Source organism: Somniosus microcephalus, chromosome 9 (genome assembly GCF_052327205.1).
Source record: "Somniosus microcephalus isolate GS21.2 chromosome 9, FLI_Smic_1.0, whole genome shotgun sequence".
In the NCBI taxonomy this organism is placed as follows: Eukaryota; Metazoa; Chordata; class Chondrichthyes; order Squaliformes; family Somniosidae; genus Somniosus; species Somniosus microcephalus.
The window spans coordinates 214526588-214543838 of NC_140995.1; the positions used below are offsets into that span (position 1 = coordinate 214526588).

At 45.9% G+C, this 17251-nt stretch overlaps 1 protein-coding gene across 1 annotated transcript in view; it reads left to right on the forward strand.

Annotated features, from left to right (window-relative positions):
* The window catches only part of fbln7 (fibulin 7), a 73652-nt gene extending 56815 nt beyond the window's left edge, over positions 1-16837 (forward strand). Inside the window, exons 5-8 of the mRNA XM_085997875.1 lie at positions 3740-3868; positions 5937-6074; positions 11043-11181; positions 13524-16837. Coding sequence (XP_085854001.1) covers positions 3740-3868; positions 5937-6074; positions 11043-11181; positions 13524-13896 — 779 coding nt within the window. The 3' untranslated portion in view covers positions 13897-16837. The remainder of the gene's footprint in view (positions 1-3739; positions 3869-5936; positions 6075-11042; positions 11182-13523) is intronic.
* Positions 16838-17251: the final 414 nt, after the last annotated feature.

Sequence of the window (17251 nt, forward strand, 5' to 3'; positions counted from 1 at the left end):
GCTGATGGGCTATCGCGCCTGCCACTGCCTACGGTGGAGGAAGCACCAGCAGTGGACCCTATCGAGATATTTTATTCGTCGATAATTGAACGATTGCCAGTAACAAACGCGGATATAGAGAAGGAGACCCGCAATGATCCGACGCTGTCACGGGTATATGAATTGACGGTGAGGGGATGGCCAACACATGGCGACTCACTGTTGCCAGCATTCTCATCCAGAGGAGAACAGCTGTCAGTATGCCAGGGGACAGTGATGTGTGGAGCCAGAGTGGTGATTCCACCCAAGTTAAGGGAGAGAGTGCTAAATGAGCTACATGAAGGTCATCTGGGGGGAGTGAAAATGAAAAGCCTTGCTAGGGCTTATGTGTGGTGGCCGGGAATCGATCAACAAATCGAAGACCTAACGAAGAGCTGCTTAGGATGCCAGAAGGTCCAAAATGCACCACCGCATGCCCCTCTACACCCATGGGAGTGGCCCTCCTCTCCATGGCAACGGGTGCACATTGATTTTGCTGGTCCATTCATGGACTCAATGTTCTTAATAGCAGTGGATGTTCATTCAAAGTGGCCTGAGGTGATAAACATGTCTTCAACCACTACAGAGAAAACGATTGCAGTCCTACGGACCATATTTGCCAGAAACGGTTTGCCAGAGCAGATCTGCTCTGATAATGGACCACAGTTTGTGTCCGACGAGTTCCAAAAATTCATGAAAAGGAATGGGGTAAGGCATTACACATCCGCCCCGTATCATCCAGCCACCAATGGATTGGCTGAGAGGTTCGTACAAACCTTTAAGAAGGTGATAAAGGCCATGTGTGACGAGGAAATTCCACTACAGCATAAGCTGGACAATTTCTTATTAGCCTACCGAAACGCGACACATGCAGTTACCAACCAGACCCCGGCCATGATGTTCTTTAACCGAAGGTTGAGATCTCGTCTGGACTTGCTCAGACCAAATGTGCGAAGAAATGTTGAGGACAAACAATTCCAGCACATCAACGAGAAGCCGACAAGGAGCTTCAATGTAGGGCAACCAGTCTTGGCCCGGGACTATCGAACAGAGAAGTGGCAACCCGGAACGATATGTACAAGGCAGGGGCCATTAATGTACACCGTGGATGTCGGGGAGAACATTGTGAGATGCCACGTCGATCAGATCTTAGCATCACAGGAATGCGCCAACCCCATGTCTCGAGTACCTGGGGATGAACCCGACATACCGGTAGCATCTACTTCAGACCCAGTAGCAGTGGAACCCGATGAAAAGGGGTCAGAATCGCCTCTGCACCAAGAACAAGAACCTCTGGAAAGGCGCTATCCCGAAAGGGTCAGGAAGCCGCCCCAAAGACTGAATCTATAAATGGACTTTTGTTATTGAATGTACATGTAAAAATGTAATTGTTATTTGAATATTAAGGGGGTATTATTAATCTAAAAAGGGAGGAATTGTAGTGTATGTGCCTTTAAGTCAGAACTACTTTTTACAGCTCCTGTATACTGTGGTACCGGCAGTGACCACACCGGTGTATAAGCTGTGCGCATGCCTCTGTACCCCAGTCTAGAGATTACCCTCCTCCAGTAAAGACCTGTTGTTTGTTAATGTACAGCATCCGTGTGATTATTTATCCACTGAACCACGGATCTAACACCTTACACTATGGTCTGTCTGACTGCTCTGAGATTTCACTAGTTTAACGTTTTTTTTGGAATTCAAAAAAGTAATTTGTGACCTGTGTAATCTGTGCAATATTAGAACAAAATATTAGCGGCTTCATATGAGATTCCTGTCACTGCTATTTTTACCAAGTCATTAACTGATTAATATAGTGAGCAACAGGATTTCATACTATCTCATACCGTGCGATCCCAACCCTCATTTCTAGCTGAGCACTACTGGAAAGTAGAACACGGTTTTATTTTTGCCCAAATAATAGATATATTTTTAAAAGAAATGATTTGACAATTCAGCTGATGGTCCTAAACATCACTGGCTTTCTCCCAAGGCCTAGTCTTGCATATTACAGTGAGGCCTGACTAACAGTTCACACAAATTGACAGAATCTAAATCATCAAAAGCATAACAACAAAACTCAATTTCTAAATTACAACAATACAGCTCCAGCTGGGGCCGACTTAGCAATTCATGATAGAATCCATTTGCTTTACAAAGTTAACTTCTGGAATCTGCACAACCTTAAGAAAGGGAAAGACTTGCATTTATATAGCACCTTTCACAACATTGGGATGTCCCAAAGAGCTTTACAGCCAATTTTTGAAGTGTAGTCACTGTTGTAATGTAGGAAACGCAGCAGCCAATTTGTGCACAGCAAGCTCCCACAAACAGCAATAACATAATAACCAGATAATCTGTTTCACTGATGTTGGTGGAGAGATAAATATTGTCCAGGACACCGGGGAGAGCGCCCCTGCTCTTCTTTAAAATAGTGCCGTGGGATCTTTTACGTTCACCTGAGAGGGCAGATGGGTCCTCGGTTTAACGTCTCATTCAAAAGACGGCACCTTCGACAGTGCAGCACTCCCTCAGTACTGCACTGAACTGTCAGCCTAGATTTTGTGCTCAAGTCTCCGGAGTGGGACTATGAACCCACAACCTTCTAACTCAGAGGTGAGAGTGCTACCAACTGAGCCACAGCTGACACCTTTTGGAAGCATTTCCATCTTGCGTGTGCTCAGTCAAGAGGCTGCAGAAACGTGTTAATAAACATTTTAGAACTGATCACTTTGTTTTATTACCACAGCCCTCCCTTGAATCAAAACAATCCTAAACTTCAAAGACGGTGACGACGTCTTTCCTCCCTGGAGCAGACTCCAACCCTCTGATCATGTAAGATCTACAGGGCAGAGTCAAATCCTACTCTCAAAACACGGACAACCTCATCAGCCCACTGTGCTACCTGGCTGCATTCCTCCAACTCTGCCCTCTTGTGCACCCACACTGCCTTCGACTCACCATTGGTGGCCATGCCTTCAGCTGTCTGCACCCTGAGCTCTGGAATTCCCACCCTGAGCCTCACCGCTTCTATCTCCTCTGTTAAGAAGCTCCTCAAAAATTACTTCTCTGACCAGGCAACCTGTCCAAATGTTTTCTTCTTTGGCTCGGTGTCTATCTTTGTCTGATTAAACTCCTGTGAAATACCTCGGGACACTTTACCACATTAAAGGCACTATGTGAATGCAAGTTGTTGTTGTTGAAATTCCTAAATTTAAAAGATTACATTTTAGATTTAATTTAATTATTGCCCATCCCTCTCCCTTTGATTTCCCTGGAGGACAATTCCCTGAGCTCATAATGCGTTAACAACACTTCCAAAAATAGTGGGATGAATTCCTGTGTTTCCCATTTCTAGAAACATCATTAATGTGTTCTACAAAGGGCTGGGTCTCTGCCCAATAACACATCATTGCAGCATGATTCAGTAAATCAGATGGGGAAAGTATAAACCCGTGTTCTCCATTGAGTGATGTCATCCAAACAAAACAATTATCAAAGCAGGATCCAGTATAAATAGAAGTGTGGGGTAGGGGAATCATTAAATTTAGTTAAAACCTTTGTACTCACGCCAACTTCTTTTGCTAAAATTTAACATCAGTGGGAATTTCAATTCCAAGGTACCTAACATGCAGTTACAGGTTTCTTGTAATCGTTGTGCTGTTAAAAACAGAGACCAGTACAAAAATCGATGTCATTTCCCCCGCCCCCGTTGCTGCAGAATGGAGTGCGTTAAGTGACCTGTCCTTTAGTCGGAAGCCTCGCTGTGCAAAGTTTGAAAGGACCCAACACTGCAGCTGTGATGCCGGCTTCCATATGAGTGGGACCAGTGAGAACAGTGTGTGCCAAGGTATGTGCACATGATTATCATACACACATGTGGTAGTGTGTGGAACAGACAAATTGTTGGAATATTACCAAAGATCCATATAAGCCTTACTTCTGTTGTAAATTAACGGCTGTGCAAGACTCATCTCCAACCCCACCTTTTCCCCTTTCCCGGCAAACCCCTAATTCCTGTCCTTGTCATCTCCAAGCTCAGCTTCTCCAATGGTCTCCTAGCCAAACTCCCTATTTCTATCATCTACCAACTACAGCTTATTCAGAAAACCATGGCTTGTATATTCCGAGTTCCACGCCCCGTCACTCTGTCCTTTTCAAGCTCCACTGGCACTCCCTATCCCAGTGAAGTGACCTCAAGATCTCACTTTGTCTTTCAAATCAATCTGTAGTCTTGCTCCGCACCACCTCAGCAATCTCCTCCAGGCAAATGTCACCACATGGCCTGTCTGCGCTGACACTGGGTAAGTCTTGGTTCCCCGCTCCGTCTGTTCCAACATTGGCACCTCTCTTTCAGCCATTAGGCCCTGCCCTCTTACTCCCTCCCTGAATTCCTCCACCTTGTCACCTCCCTCTCTGTTTTCAGAATCTTTCCCTTTTTGACAAATTCTCTGTCCCCTTAATTTTTCCAGCATTTCCTTCTTCCATCCTGTTTGGTTTCCACTGTTTTACTCTCAACTCGGCTGTGAGATTTCTCTCTGTACGTCAGCACGAGCACTGTAGAAAGATGTTGTTAGCTTTTATATTGACAGCGCAGCGTAAGCCCAGAAGGAAAGAAGCTGGTACTCCGCATCTCAGAACTCTACGCCACCCACATCATTCAAAGCAGGCACCAGAATAGAAACACGTCCTCCAAAGGGTCTTAAGTGAGTTTGATGAGGGGACGCAGGATGATCATGGGTGGGGTGGTGGGTGAAGACAAGCAGAGGCACAGAAAGGCCACAGGTCCTGCTGAGTTGATTCGTGACTACGTCAATGGCTGCTGATGAAGCAAAAGATCCTCATAAGTATTGTGCCGATGAGCGAGTCGCGTGCCTCACCACACAAGGTGATGCAAGCTAATCTGGGTAGAGTTGCAGGTTCTATCATGGACTGTATCATACAATGTAAGAGCACTTTGCTCGTCAGGCTGACCTCTATTCCTAGTCCCTCGCCATTTTCGACAGAGCTGAAACGTAACCAACTAGTAGCCTACACTAAAGACATTCTGTATTTGCGTCAATTGAAGACAACTTAATTCCCTGGGAGACGAGGGCAAATCAACTCAGATCACATCTGTACATTTCCTACACACTGATTTAAAGCAGAATTGGCTGAAGATTGGAAAATAAGATTTCCTGCTCAACCTTTCAGAACGATGACAAGGCCTTAGAGAGTGTGCAAAGGAGATTTGCTAGAATGGTACCAGGGATGGGGGACATCAGTTACATGGCAAGAGTAGAGAAGCTGGGGGTGTTCTCTTCTGAGTAGAGAAGGTTACGGGGAGATTTAATAGAGGTGCTCAAAATCATGAATGGTTTTGACAGAGTAAATAAGTAGAAACTGTTTCCAGTGGCAGAAGGGTCGGTAACCACAGGACACAGATTTAAGGTGATTGCCAAAAGAACCAGAGGCGACGTGAGGAGAATTTTTTTACGCAGCGAGTCGTGATGATCTGGAATGCACTGCCTGAAAGGGTGGTGGAAGCAGATTCAATAACCTTAAAAAGGGAATTGAATAAATACTTGAAAGGGAACAACTTACAGGGCCAATGGGAAAGAGCAGGGGAGTGGGACTAATTGGATAGCTCTTTCAAAGAGCCGGCACAGGCATGATGAGCCGAATGGCCTCCTTCTGTGCTGTGTCATTTTATGATTCTATAGCCTCTCAGGCTGGGAATCACATGTGCTGTAGGAGGGAATGCCTTTGAGGTAATGAGATTGAGAAGTGTCCGCCCATGTGCCTGCAAAGTACAAGTTCTTACCAACTGCCAATCTGGCAAGATTCACTTGTGAAGCATAACCTACGGGACTGCTCTGGCTGTATTCGTTGTGGTGTGGGCAGTTGTGCTAAGGAAATGCTTTGATTCTTCCGCACAGATGTGAATGAGTGCGAGGTTTTCCAACTGGAAGGGTTTGCCAGTCTCTGCATGCACACCTGTGTAAACATCCCTGGGTCCTACCGCTGCACCTGTCCTGCTGCGTACAAACTTCTCAATGATGGTAGGAGCTGTGATGGTAAGTCCCCACATATGGAAGCCATGAGTGAAGCTTTTCTTTTGTTATCCATTCTTAGGAAATGGGCACCGCTGGCAATGCCAGTCATTTATTGCCCACCCCTAGTTACCCTTGAGAAGGTGGTGGTGAGTCGCCTTCTTCAAGGTACTCACACAGTGCTGCTAGGGAGGGAGTTTTGATCCAGCGACAATGAAGGAACGGCGATCCCTGGAGACCAACTAGTAAATATCAGCCGGCTTAGCAAAAGTCCACGCAAACCTGAGCAAGGTTTAAGTTTTCAACCGTGTTTGATTCAATGGTTCTTTTTTAATTGCTTTGAGGAATCCAAGCAAAAGTGGCACATTCCACTTCAAGCGAGTTATCCTGTCAGTTTCCAGAGTTCAAATTGAGCCCACAATTATTCTGCGCAAAAAAGGCATTTGTGAAAGTGCCAAGTGAGATCAAGGGCTGGATTTTAATTCAGGGGCGGGCTGGGGTCGTGTAATCCGCATTTCGTGTTAGCCACCCGAATCTAAATCGATGTGGGAGATTGATGCGATTTTAACTTGATTGTCCAATTGAGTTCCAACGTGTGGGAACCCATGGCCAATGAGTTTTTCCAGTCTGAAAGTTACCTCCGATGACGTCATCATTGCTGCTGCATTTAAGGTCTGCAACAAGCCTTGCTTCTTCTGCAGACTGCCAACCTTTTGGCCTTTCATGCTACAGGGACCTGGAGGAAGAATGGCCAGTCAGAGAGCTAGGGCTGCTCCCAGGTTTGATGACGTTGCCTTGCAGACTTTAGTTGAGGGAGCAAGCGCTCATAAAGAGGTTCTCTTCCCTTCTTCAGGGAGGAAGAAGCCTCCCCAGCAGACCAAGGCTGTGTGGGTCCAGGTGGCAGAGGAGGTCAACTCTATCAGTAACCCACAGAACCTGGATTCAATGCAGGAAGAGGTTTCAAAACATTCTGCGCACTGGAAAAGTGAGTATGAATTTCCCATCACCCTCAATCTGATCCCCATTGCCTTTCCTCACCAGCACTCAGCTTTAGCAATCTCTTCCTCCACATCCCACTTGACACCCATGCACCCTTACCCATTCCCTCTCTATGGTCACATTCACCTAACTATTTGACTATGCAGCCCTCACACTCCCTATCACTGTGATGCTATGAAAACAACTGACAACACACAGGGAGGGCCCTTGGTCTTGCCACCTCACTCCATCTTTGTCACCTTCTAAGTATCTATGCTATGGAATCTCTACACTCACTCCTTCATTCTCACTCAACCGCCACTTGTCTCCCTCCTTGCAGGAAAAGAGAACTCACAATAAGTGAGAAAGAGCGAGGACAGGAGGAGGGCCACCCTCAGTAGCCCACCTCACCTCCTGGGAGGAGGTGGTCCTGTAGATCGTAGGAGTAGAGGACGATGCGCAAGTGGGGGACGGACAGACGGGTGCATCACAGCAAGCTGGTGACAGAATAGTTTTCCATCTCTCTCAATGACATTGCATGAGTCGCTGATAAAGATTCTGAAGCTCTAACAGATGGACTTATGATCATCTGCAATATGCAATGTGCATGTAACCTTGGCATCACATCCCGGACTCTTTCCTTTACTCCCCCACAGGACCATCACAACCACTAGCCAGGAGGAACAGCATGAGCCTCAAGACTCCTCAGAGGAAGCTGCAACCTCTGAGGGCGCAGCGTCAGCAGAATTCAGCGCACCCAGCACCAGCGCAGACACTCACACCTCGGTGGGACCATCGCGAGATAGAGTAGTGTTGTCACCTGGTGTATCACAGCTCACAAGTGAGCATCAGCAGATTGTGGAGACAGGGAAAGCAGTGGAGAGTCCTAGTCGGAGGGCACAGGACTCTGCCAGCTCGGCTCAGCTGCATGTCGACCCTCTGCCTCTGGGTCCATCCATAAGGTCAGCGGTGCTGGAACTCCAGGAACAGATGCAGGAGTCTCTGGCAGGTTTTGTCTCCAGGGTCACTGCGAGTGTGGAGCGAATGGAGGAATCCATAGTGAACATGAGCAGAGCCTTTGTGGCGTCATTGGCGCATGAACGTATCACCATGGATAGGATGGCAACCTCCATGGAGGTGATAAGTCGCCAGAGTGCAGAAAACATGGTGAGTGTTCAGAATAGAATGACATCTCTGGAGGAGCGATGGTCATCTATTGAACAGAGGAACCAGACCTTCATGGAAGTCCTTCTGAGTAGGAATGCCAGTGCAGATACGGGTCCCCATGGCCCCCCTGATGTGCAGCAAGGTGCTCTCAAGCTACTTGCAAGCGCTGAGGGGGACCTGACGCATGAGAGAGAAGTTGGTGGCAGACATCAAGGAAGTGGGGGCTCCTCTCCAAGCGCTCACACTTCCATGCCACTGCAGAGCCCTTGGTCAGAGCCCCACCAGAGTCCACACCCATCTGAGATCAGCATCTCAACCCCTGCACAGCCGCAGGAGCAGCAGACTGTTGCCGAGCCCTCACAGGTTTACAACCCCAGAGGATGCCCGCCAAAGGTGTCGAGACAGGAGCAACAGGAAAGTCAGCAAGGGGCCTCCACATCTGCTGAAGCCACAGGGGAAGCACCACGTAGGAGCACGCGTAAGAGAAAGATACTGCACAAATTGTCACAAGGGTAGTCACTTGGGTGAAATTTGATGTTTTCTGTGAAAAAGCCATCAGAGGAATAATGTAAATAAAAAATCTGATGGCTACTGCTGTAGTTGTGGCATGTGTCATTCTGCGAATGGGACTTTCACATTGAGGGCTTAGGATTACTTGCAATTGTCAGTATGGTGGTCAAATTGCTAGGAATCCGCTGGTCCTTCGCCATTGTCGATGCTCAGGTAAGAAGCTGCGAGGCAAAAGTGCTTGATTAGCTAGGCTAAGCAAATCTGGCCAAGATGAGTGCGTTCCTTGCATCCCGGGCAGCAATGTTCTCGCATACTGCTGCCGCTGGTTGATGGGCCTCTGCAAGATGTTCGTTTTCGCTCTCCTCCTCCTCATCTGAGGAGGATATGTGACGAGCCACTTGGACCTCAGGAATCTGAAAGCCACGATGTTGTGCCATGTTGTGAAGTGCACAGCAAACCATGACGATTCTGGAGACCCTGGCTGCTGAGTACTGCAGGGCTGATCTATCCAGGCATCTGAAGCGCATCTTCAGCAAACCGATGGTTTGCTCGATTATGGCTCTGGTGGACATGTGGCTGGAGTTGTAGCTCTCCTCAGCTTCGTTGGATGGTCTCCTCAACAGCGTCATTAGCCATGTCTTCAGGGGATAGCCCTTGTCTCCAAGTAGCCATCCGTTAAGTTGCTCTGGCGGACTGAATAGTGCAGGCACACTAGACTGGCGCAGTATGAAGGAGTCATGGCAACTGCCAGGGTACTTGGCACAAACATGCAAAATTTCCTTCTTGTGGTCACACACCAGCTGAACGTTAAGGGAATGGAAGCCCTTGCGGTTGACAAAAATACCTGGAATGCGATGGAGTGCCTTAAGGGCCACATGTGTGCAGTCAACGATGCCCTGCACTCTTGGAAAGCCTGCCAGATTAGCTAATCCAACCACACGCGCCATGACACTTGCTTGATCCTTAGGGAAATGGATGTGATTGTGCGCGATGGCAAAGAGGGCATCGGTTACCTGCGTGATGCAAGTGTGTGCGGCCGCCTGGGAGATGCCACTGATGTCTGCTGCTGATCACTGGAATGAGCCTGAGGCAAAAAAGTTGAGTGCGGTGGTGACTTTGACGGCCACTGGTAAGGGTTGTCCACCTGGTCCTCTGGCCTGCAGGTCTTGTTGCAGCATTGCACAGATGTCACCCACTACCTCTCGAAAAAGCCTTTGGCACTGCTGCTCAGACATGTTGAGGTAGCTGACCCTGTGTCTGTAGACCCTGTTTGGGGGGAATCTCCTGCGCTGATGGGCTTCCATGTGCTGGCCCCTTCTGGCCTGTGCAGCTTCAGGTGGGTGAGCAGCAGCTTGGCGCTCCTGTTGTTGCTGCTGCTGTTGGTGCTGCTGCTGTTGTTCCTGGTTCTGCTGGTGCCGCGGCTGGTGTTCGTACTCATCTAATGTCCAGAAGGGAAGGAAATAAATGGCTCCCATGCTTCTGGTAGATGCCTCAGTTGAGGAAGCACTCAGTGAAGGTGGTGAGAGGGGTTTCCCAGGAGGTCACACTGGAGATGGGTGTCAGGCTCCAAACTTCCACAGCTGTGGTTATGCCTTCTAAATGTTCCCCCAGACCTGAGACAACAAAGTCCTGCCACCTGCAAATGATGGCTGATCAAATCTCCTCTTTAATGGTTGAGCTGCAGCTGATAGTCAGCAATCCAATTTGCTCCCGCCAGGTTTCACCGTCGTGTTTCAGAACAGGCGTGTTTCACGTGGGAAAAGGGTTAAAATGGCAAAGGCCTTTCAAAATGGCATTATTGAGGCAATTTAGTGCTTGCTAAGGGCCTTAACGGCCTATCCCGCCTCTTGGAGGCGGGACGGAGACGGGACCATCAGACACGAATTAATGAAAATTGCTTGGAGGTGGGATGGAGGCGGGGTTGGGCCCGCCCACCAGTTTTACAATTTTAACCCCCCACACGCCTCCAATCCCGCTTCCACGGCCCAATGAAAATCCTGCCCTAAGGCTCTTCCCTAGAGGGACAAAGGGTGCCCTTAGGCATTTCCTACCTACTGACTCAGAGAAACATTGCCAAATGCCCAGGAAAAGGTTTCCAGCCAAGGACTCCCAAGCTGGGCAATAGTGCATGTCACCTGAGGAGGAAGGTGGAAAAACCTGTAAGAAAAGAGCAAGATGATAATTTTTGTGAAATTATGCATTGCTTTGCTAATTAAATAGCATTATTGCTGCAATTTTAATTTAATTGCATTACTTAAAAAAAAGTTCAAAGGCTGTACCATATGGTAAATGTTCAAAACATGCTCTCATGTTTTTCTTTTGATCTGGTTTTCCCAGATATAGATGAGTGTGCAACATCACAGCACAACTGCACAAGAGAGGCAACTTGTATCAACACAGGAGGAGGATTTCAGTGTGTTAATCCAGAGTGTCCACAGCCTCATGGGAATGTCAGTTATGTTAAAACATCGCCATTGTAAGTAAATCTGTACATGAATTTGTACATGTCAGCCTTGCCTCAGAGGTGGCACTCTTGCCTCGGGGCCAGAAGGTTTGGGTCCAAGCCCCACTCCGGTGGCTTGGGCACATAATCTGGGCCCACACTTCAGTGCTGCACTGTCAGAGCTGCTGTCGGATGAGATGTTACTCTGAGGTCCCATTTTCCCTCTCAGGTGGATGTAAAAGATCCCGGGGCACTATTTGAAGAAAAGTAGGCGCGTTCTCCCAGTCTCCTAGCCAACCTTCCTCCCTCAACCACCATCATTAAACAGTTGAGACTTATCTCATTGCTGTTTGTGGGACCTTGCTGTGTGCAAATTGGCTGCCTCATTTCCCTATGTTACAACAGTGACTATACTTCAAAAGTACTTCATTGGCTGTGAAGGGCTTTAGGCCATCCAGAGGTCATGACAAGTGCTTTATAAGTGCAAGTTCTTTCTATGAATTTATAAATTCATTTGTCTATAAAGCACCATTTTATGTCCCATGCACCACATATTCTCATTCCATTCTATAGCTTAACAACTGAAGTGGCTGCACATCCCATAATCAGCAAATTTATTCAGCAGGTCAAAATGATAAATTAAAGTTCCACTGTATTATTGGTTCCAGAGTAAACTGTTGGTTGAAAGATAGTTTTTCAAGGCTCAAGGAAGGCAATTAAAAGTTAACAAAATAAAAGAGACAGGTTATCAAATTTGTTGAAATAGTGACCACAGGACTCTGTGTTAATCAATTAATTAAAATACCACAGAGAATAGTTTATACACACGATTTGATCTATATTAAAAGATTTTAGTAATAAAAAGGTTTATTTTGGACTGAAGCTTTAATTCCTTCACTTACAATCAAAAGCAAAGACAATGTTTGATCTGAACCCAAATAGTCTGCGCTGACCTAGGAAAAAGATTGTGATTGAACCACAATGTAAAGTTTACCTTCAACATGGGTATGGTGGAGTGGCGGTTATGGTAGTGGATTAGCAACCCAGAGGTCGCGAATCTAAATCTCACCATAGCAAGTAGTGAAATGGAATTCAAATAAATCTGGCTATTTGTGGGCTAGCTCTAGAAAAATGACCATGAAAGCTGCTGGATTGTTGCAAAAACCCAACTGGTTCACTGATGTCTCTCAGGGAATGGAAGCTGCCACCCCTACCCAGTGATTCTAGTCTATAATATGGATTTGACTCTTAATGCCCTCAGAAGAAGCCGAGCAAGCTACTTGGTTGTTCGGAGCAACTAAAGATAGTCAATAAATGAGGCCTTCTCAGCATTGCTCAGATCATGAGGACCCAAAAAATAATCCCTGCTTTCCCAATTTTTCCACCTATTAGCTCAATTCATGAGCTTCTCCAACATTATCCTTCCGGGTGTAGTTAGGAGGGTTTGGATTATGGATTTCTGCACCACAGTGATTGATGTCACTCTAGTGGGACACATATATCTGGTAGCAAGTGGTCCTGATACAGGTTTTCCTCCTGTTGTCCATGTTGCAGCTGGCCATGAATTTACTGAATCTTGCACCATCATGGCATTTGAGTTCTAATGCCAATCAAAGCCAGAAATCATACTTGATATCATCCGGTCGGATTTTCAATGTTCCACTGCTAGGTCAATTGCACCATCTGTTCATTTAAACAAGCGTCTCACGGTATTTCATTTTGCTTTCATCCTCTCAATCTTGGCCTCATTGTTATGGCGAGGTGCTGAGCAGAGGCCACAGCGGAGAAGGAAGATGGGAGGGAGGAGTCATTACACCCCCCCCCCCCCCCGGCGTTCAGCTGAAGTGTGGCCTTGGCAAAGGCCTGGGAGCAGGTTGCCCATCTGCCCTTTTGACAACAGAAGTTGGCTAACCCACGAGAGCTGTATGTGGAGAAAAGGATTCACAAATCTCATGAGCCTTATGTTAAAGTAAAACAAAAAACAAAAGACCGCCATACACTGTTAAAGATGGCAATATTTATAGCATAGATGCATTTAAGGGGAAGCTAGATGAACACATGAGGGAGAAAGGAATGAAAGGTTATGCTGATAGGGATGGATGAAGTAGAGTGGGAGGAGGCTCGAGTGGAGCATAAACACCGGCATGGACCAGTTGGGCCGAATGGCCTGTTTCTGTGCTGTAAATACGATGTATATTTTTTAAAAACATCACCAGAATGTATCAAAAGCAAAATACTGCAGATGCTGGAAATCTGAAATAAAAACAGAAAATGCTGGAAATACTCAGCAGGTCAGGCAGCATCTGTGGAGAGAGAAACAGAGTGAACGTTTCAGGTCGATGGCCCTTCAGCTCTTCTGTTTTTCTTGTTTCCAGTCAATGTGAACGTCACCCCTGCCCTATGAACAGCAAATCCTGTCATCATGCTGCTAAGACCATTTCCTTCCATTACCTGTCGATGCCCTCAAAACTGAAGACCCCGGTCACCCTGTTCCGTATGGCGACAGCTGCTGCGCCCGGGAGGCCAGGGCCAGACAGCTTGCGTTTTGGCATTGTAGGAGGAAGCAACCGAGGGCAGTTTGTAGTCCAGCGATCCGACAGACAGACGGGCGAGCTCATTCTCGTTCAGCCTTTGAAAGGACCTTGCACCATAGAGGTGGACGTGGACATGTCTGAATACCTCGATCGCACTTTCCAGGCCAAGCATGTGTCAAAGGTCATACTTTTTGTCTCAGCCAATGGATTTTGAGAAAATATCCAGGGACCACAGACATTGACTTGCGGGATTCGTTTGAATTGTGGCTTTTATTGTGGGAGATGACGAATCAGCATCCAGAGACAAAGGTATTTCATCAGAGTCCAAATGCCACAATATGAAGATCAGAACCTGTTGCCATGTACAATATGGACTGGATCCTATCCATTACTTATTACTTTTTGAGCTGTATATTAAATGCTGTGTTATGATCAGCTGGAGCCTTGGAGGCTCCACCGAATTCTGTCATTGCAGATAGCTCAAGTCTCCCTGTTTACCATATATCGCTTGTTTACCATAGATCTCCTATTTACCATACATCTTCGGTTTACCATGTTTCCCTGTTTACCATGGATCTCCTGTTTACCATATATCTCCTGTTTACCATAGGTCTCCTGTTTACCATAGATCTCCTGTTTACCATAGATCTCCTGTTTACCATAGATCTCCTGTTTACCATGGGCCTCCTGTTTAGCATGGATCTCCTGTTTAGCATGGATCTCCTGTTTACCTTAGATCTCCTGTTTACCATAGGCCTCCTGTTTACCATAGATCTCCTGTTTACCATGGATCTCCTGTTTACCATGGATCTCCTGTTTACCTTAGATCTCCTGTTTACCATAGATCTCCTGTTTACCATGTTTCCCTGTTTACCATAGATCTCCTGTTTACCTTAGATCACCTGTTTACCATAGCTCTCCTGTTTACCATGGATCTCCTGTTTACCATATATCTCCTGTTTACCATAGATCTCCTGTTTACCATAGATCTCCTGTTTACCATGTTTCCCTGTTTACCATAGATCTCCTGTTTACCATAGATCTCCTGTTTACCATGTTTCCCTGTTTACCATAGGTCTCCTGTTTACCATAGGTCTCTGTTTACCATAGATCTCCTGTTTACCTTAGATCTCCTGTTTACCATAGATCTCCTGTTTACCATGTTTCCCTGTTTACCATAGATCTCCTGTTTACCATAGATCTCCTGTTTACCATGTTTCCCTGTTTACCATAGATCTCCTGTTTACCATGTTTCCCTGTTTACCATAGATCTCCTGTTTACCATAGATCTCCTGTTTACCATGTTTCCCTGTTTACCATAGGTCTCCTGTTTACCATAGGTCTCCTGTTTACCATAGATCTCCTGTTTACCTTAGATCTCCTGTTTACCATAGATCTCCTGTTTACCATGTTTCCCTGTTTACCATAGATCTCCTGTTTACCATAGATCTCCTGTTTACCATGTTTCCCTGTTTACCATAGATCTCCTGTTTACCATAGATCTCCTGTTTAGCATGGATCTCCTGTTTAGCATGGATCTCCTGTTTACCTTAGATCTCCTGTTTACCATAGGCCTCCTGTTTACCATAGATCTCCTGTTTACCATGGATCTCCTGTTTAGCATGGATCTCCTGTTTACCTTAGCTCTCCTGTTTACCATGTTTACCATGTTTCCCTGTTTACCATAGATCTCCTGTTTACCTTAGATCTCCTGTTTACCATAGGCCTCCTGTTTACCATAGATCTCCTGTTTACCATGGATCTCCTGTTTAGCATGGATCTCCTGTTTACCTTAGCTCTCCTGTTTACCATGTTTACCATGTTTCCCTGTTTACCATAGATCTCCTGTTTACCTTAGATCTCCTGTTTACCATAGATCTCCTGTTTACCATAGATCTCCTGTTTACCATAGATCTCCTGTTTACCATGTTTCCCTGTTTACCATAGATCTCCTGTTTACCATAGATCTCCTGTTTACCATGTTTCCCTGTTTACCATAGGTCTCCTGTTTACCATAGGTCTCCTGTTTACCATAGATCTCCTGTTTACCTTAGATCTCCTGTTTACCATAGATCTCCTGTTTACCATGTTTCCCTGTTTACCATAGATCTCCTGTTTACCATAGATCTCCTGTTTACCATGTTTCCCTGTTTACCATGAATCTCCTGTTTACCTTAGATCTCCTGTTTACCATAGATCTCCTGTTTACCATGGATCTCCTGTTTACCATATATCTCCTGTTTACCATAGACCTCCTGTTTACCACGTTTCCCTGTTTACCATAGATCTCCTGTTTACCATAGATCTCCTGTTTACCATAGGTCTCCTGTTTACCATAGGTCTCCTGTTTACCATAGAACTCATGTTTACCATAGATCTCCTGTTTACCGTGTTTCCCTGTTTACCATAGATCTCCTGTTTACCATAGATCTCCTGTTTACCTTAGATCTCCTATTTACCATAGATCTCCTGTTTACCTTGGATCTCACGTTTACCATAGATCTCCTGTTTACCATAGATCTCCTGTTTACCATAGATCTCCTGTTTACCATACATCCTATTCACCAACAGTGTCCTATGTCCCATGGAATCGCCAACAATCAATTAGAATATATCCTGAAAGGAAATGAGGACACCACTCAGCCAAGCTAACACTGCACACAGCAACCAACCACAGAAGGAAACCAAACCCAGGCCCGATATTTACTCCTCTCCCTTACAGGGTGCTCCAATAAGTTGATTTCTCTTTAAACTTTTGCTGTCTGCCACGATCAAGTTAATCTACTATTATGTACTGAACGTCGCAATGCTGTGTTTAATCTCCAACAGGCACTTATTGGAAGCAGTGAGGTACAATGAGAAATATAATCAGGACTTCCTAACAAGATAACCATGTGTTCTTTGACTAGATGCAAAAAGAAAATTGACCCATTGACCATCACTAAATTGCCTGACTTTATTAGAACAGTATAACAATATATATGGTCCGATGCTGTTAGTTTTCTTACTACATTGTCAAGAGCTGGTAGCTAAAAGTTATTAATGGGATTGTAGCTTTGCGCAGGCAGCTCGAAAAAGGTTTCTTATAGAAGGCCTTTACTTATGTGCCGGGCATTGTTTGTCCTAATTGTTTTTAATAAAAATATTTCACACTACACCTGGCACTGTGTCACACTGTTGGCTGCACAATGAACTCTTTCAGTTGCAGAGGGTTTTCCTTCATGTCACTTCAATCGTATCTTTAATAAACACACACGCCGGGAATCTCCTCAAGTCTGCTCCTGAACGGCCGTCGTAACTTCCTCAGAAAATCGACCGATGTTATGGCGGCCAATGGGAATAACCCCTGAGGAAGTTCCTGGCAACAGGCTGCAACCATTTTGGCGCAAAGACGGCGGAGGTTTTATTATGTTGTATCTGGGAAAACATGAAAAAAATCTCAAGCGAGGTGCCGCAAGGGTTGCCAATCTCCAGGAATGAAAGGTTAATCTCCAGGACACTGCTGCGAACAGCCCGGGAGAAAAATCATTAAAGAAAATTGTGTTTTTTTCATATTCTTTCGAACACTT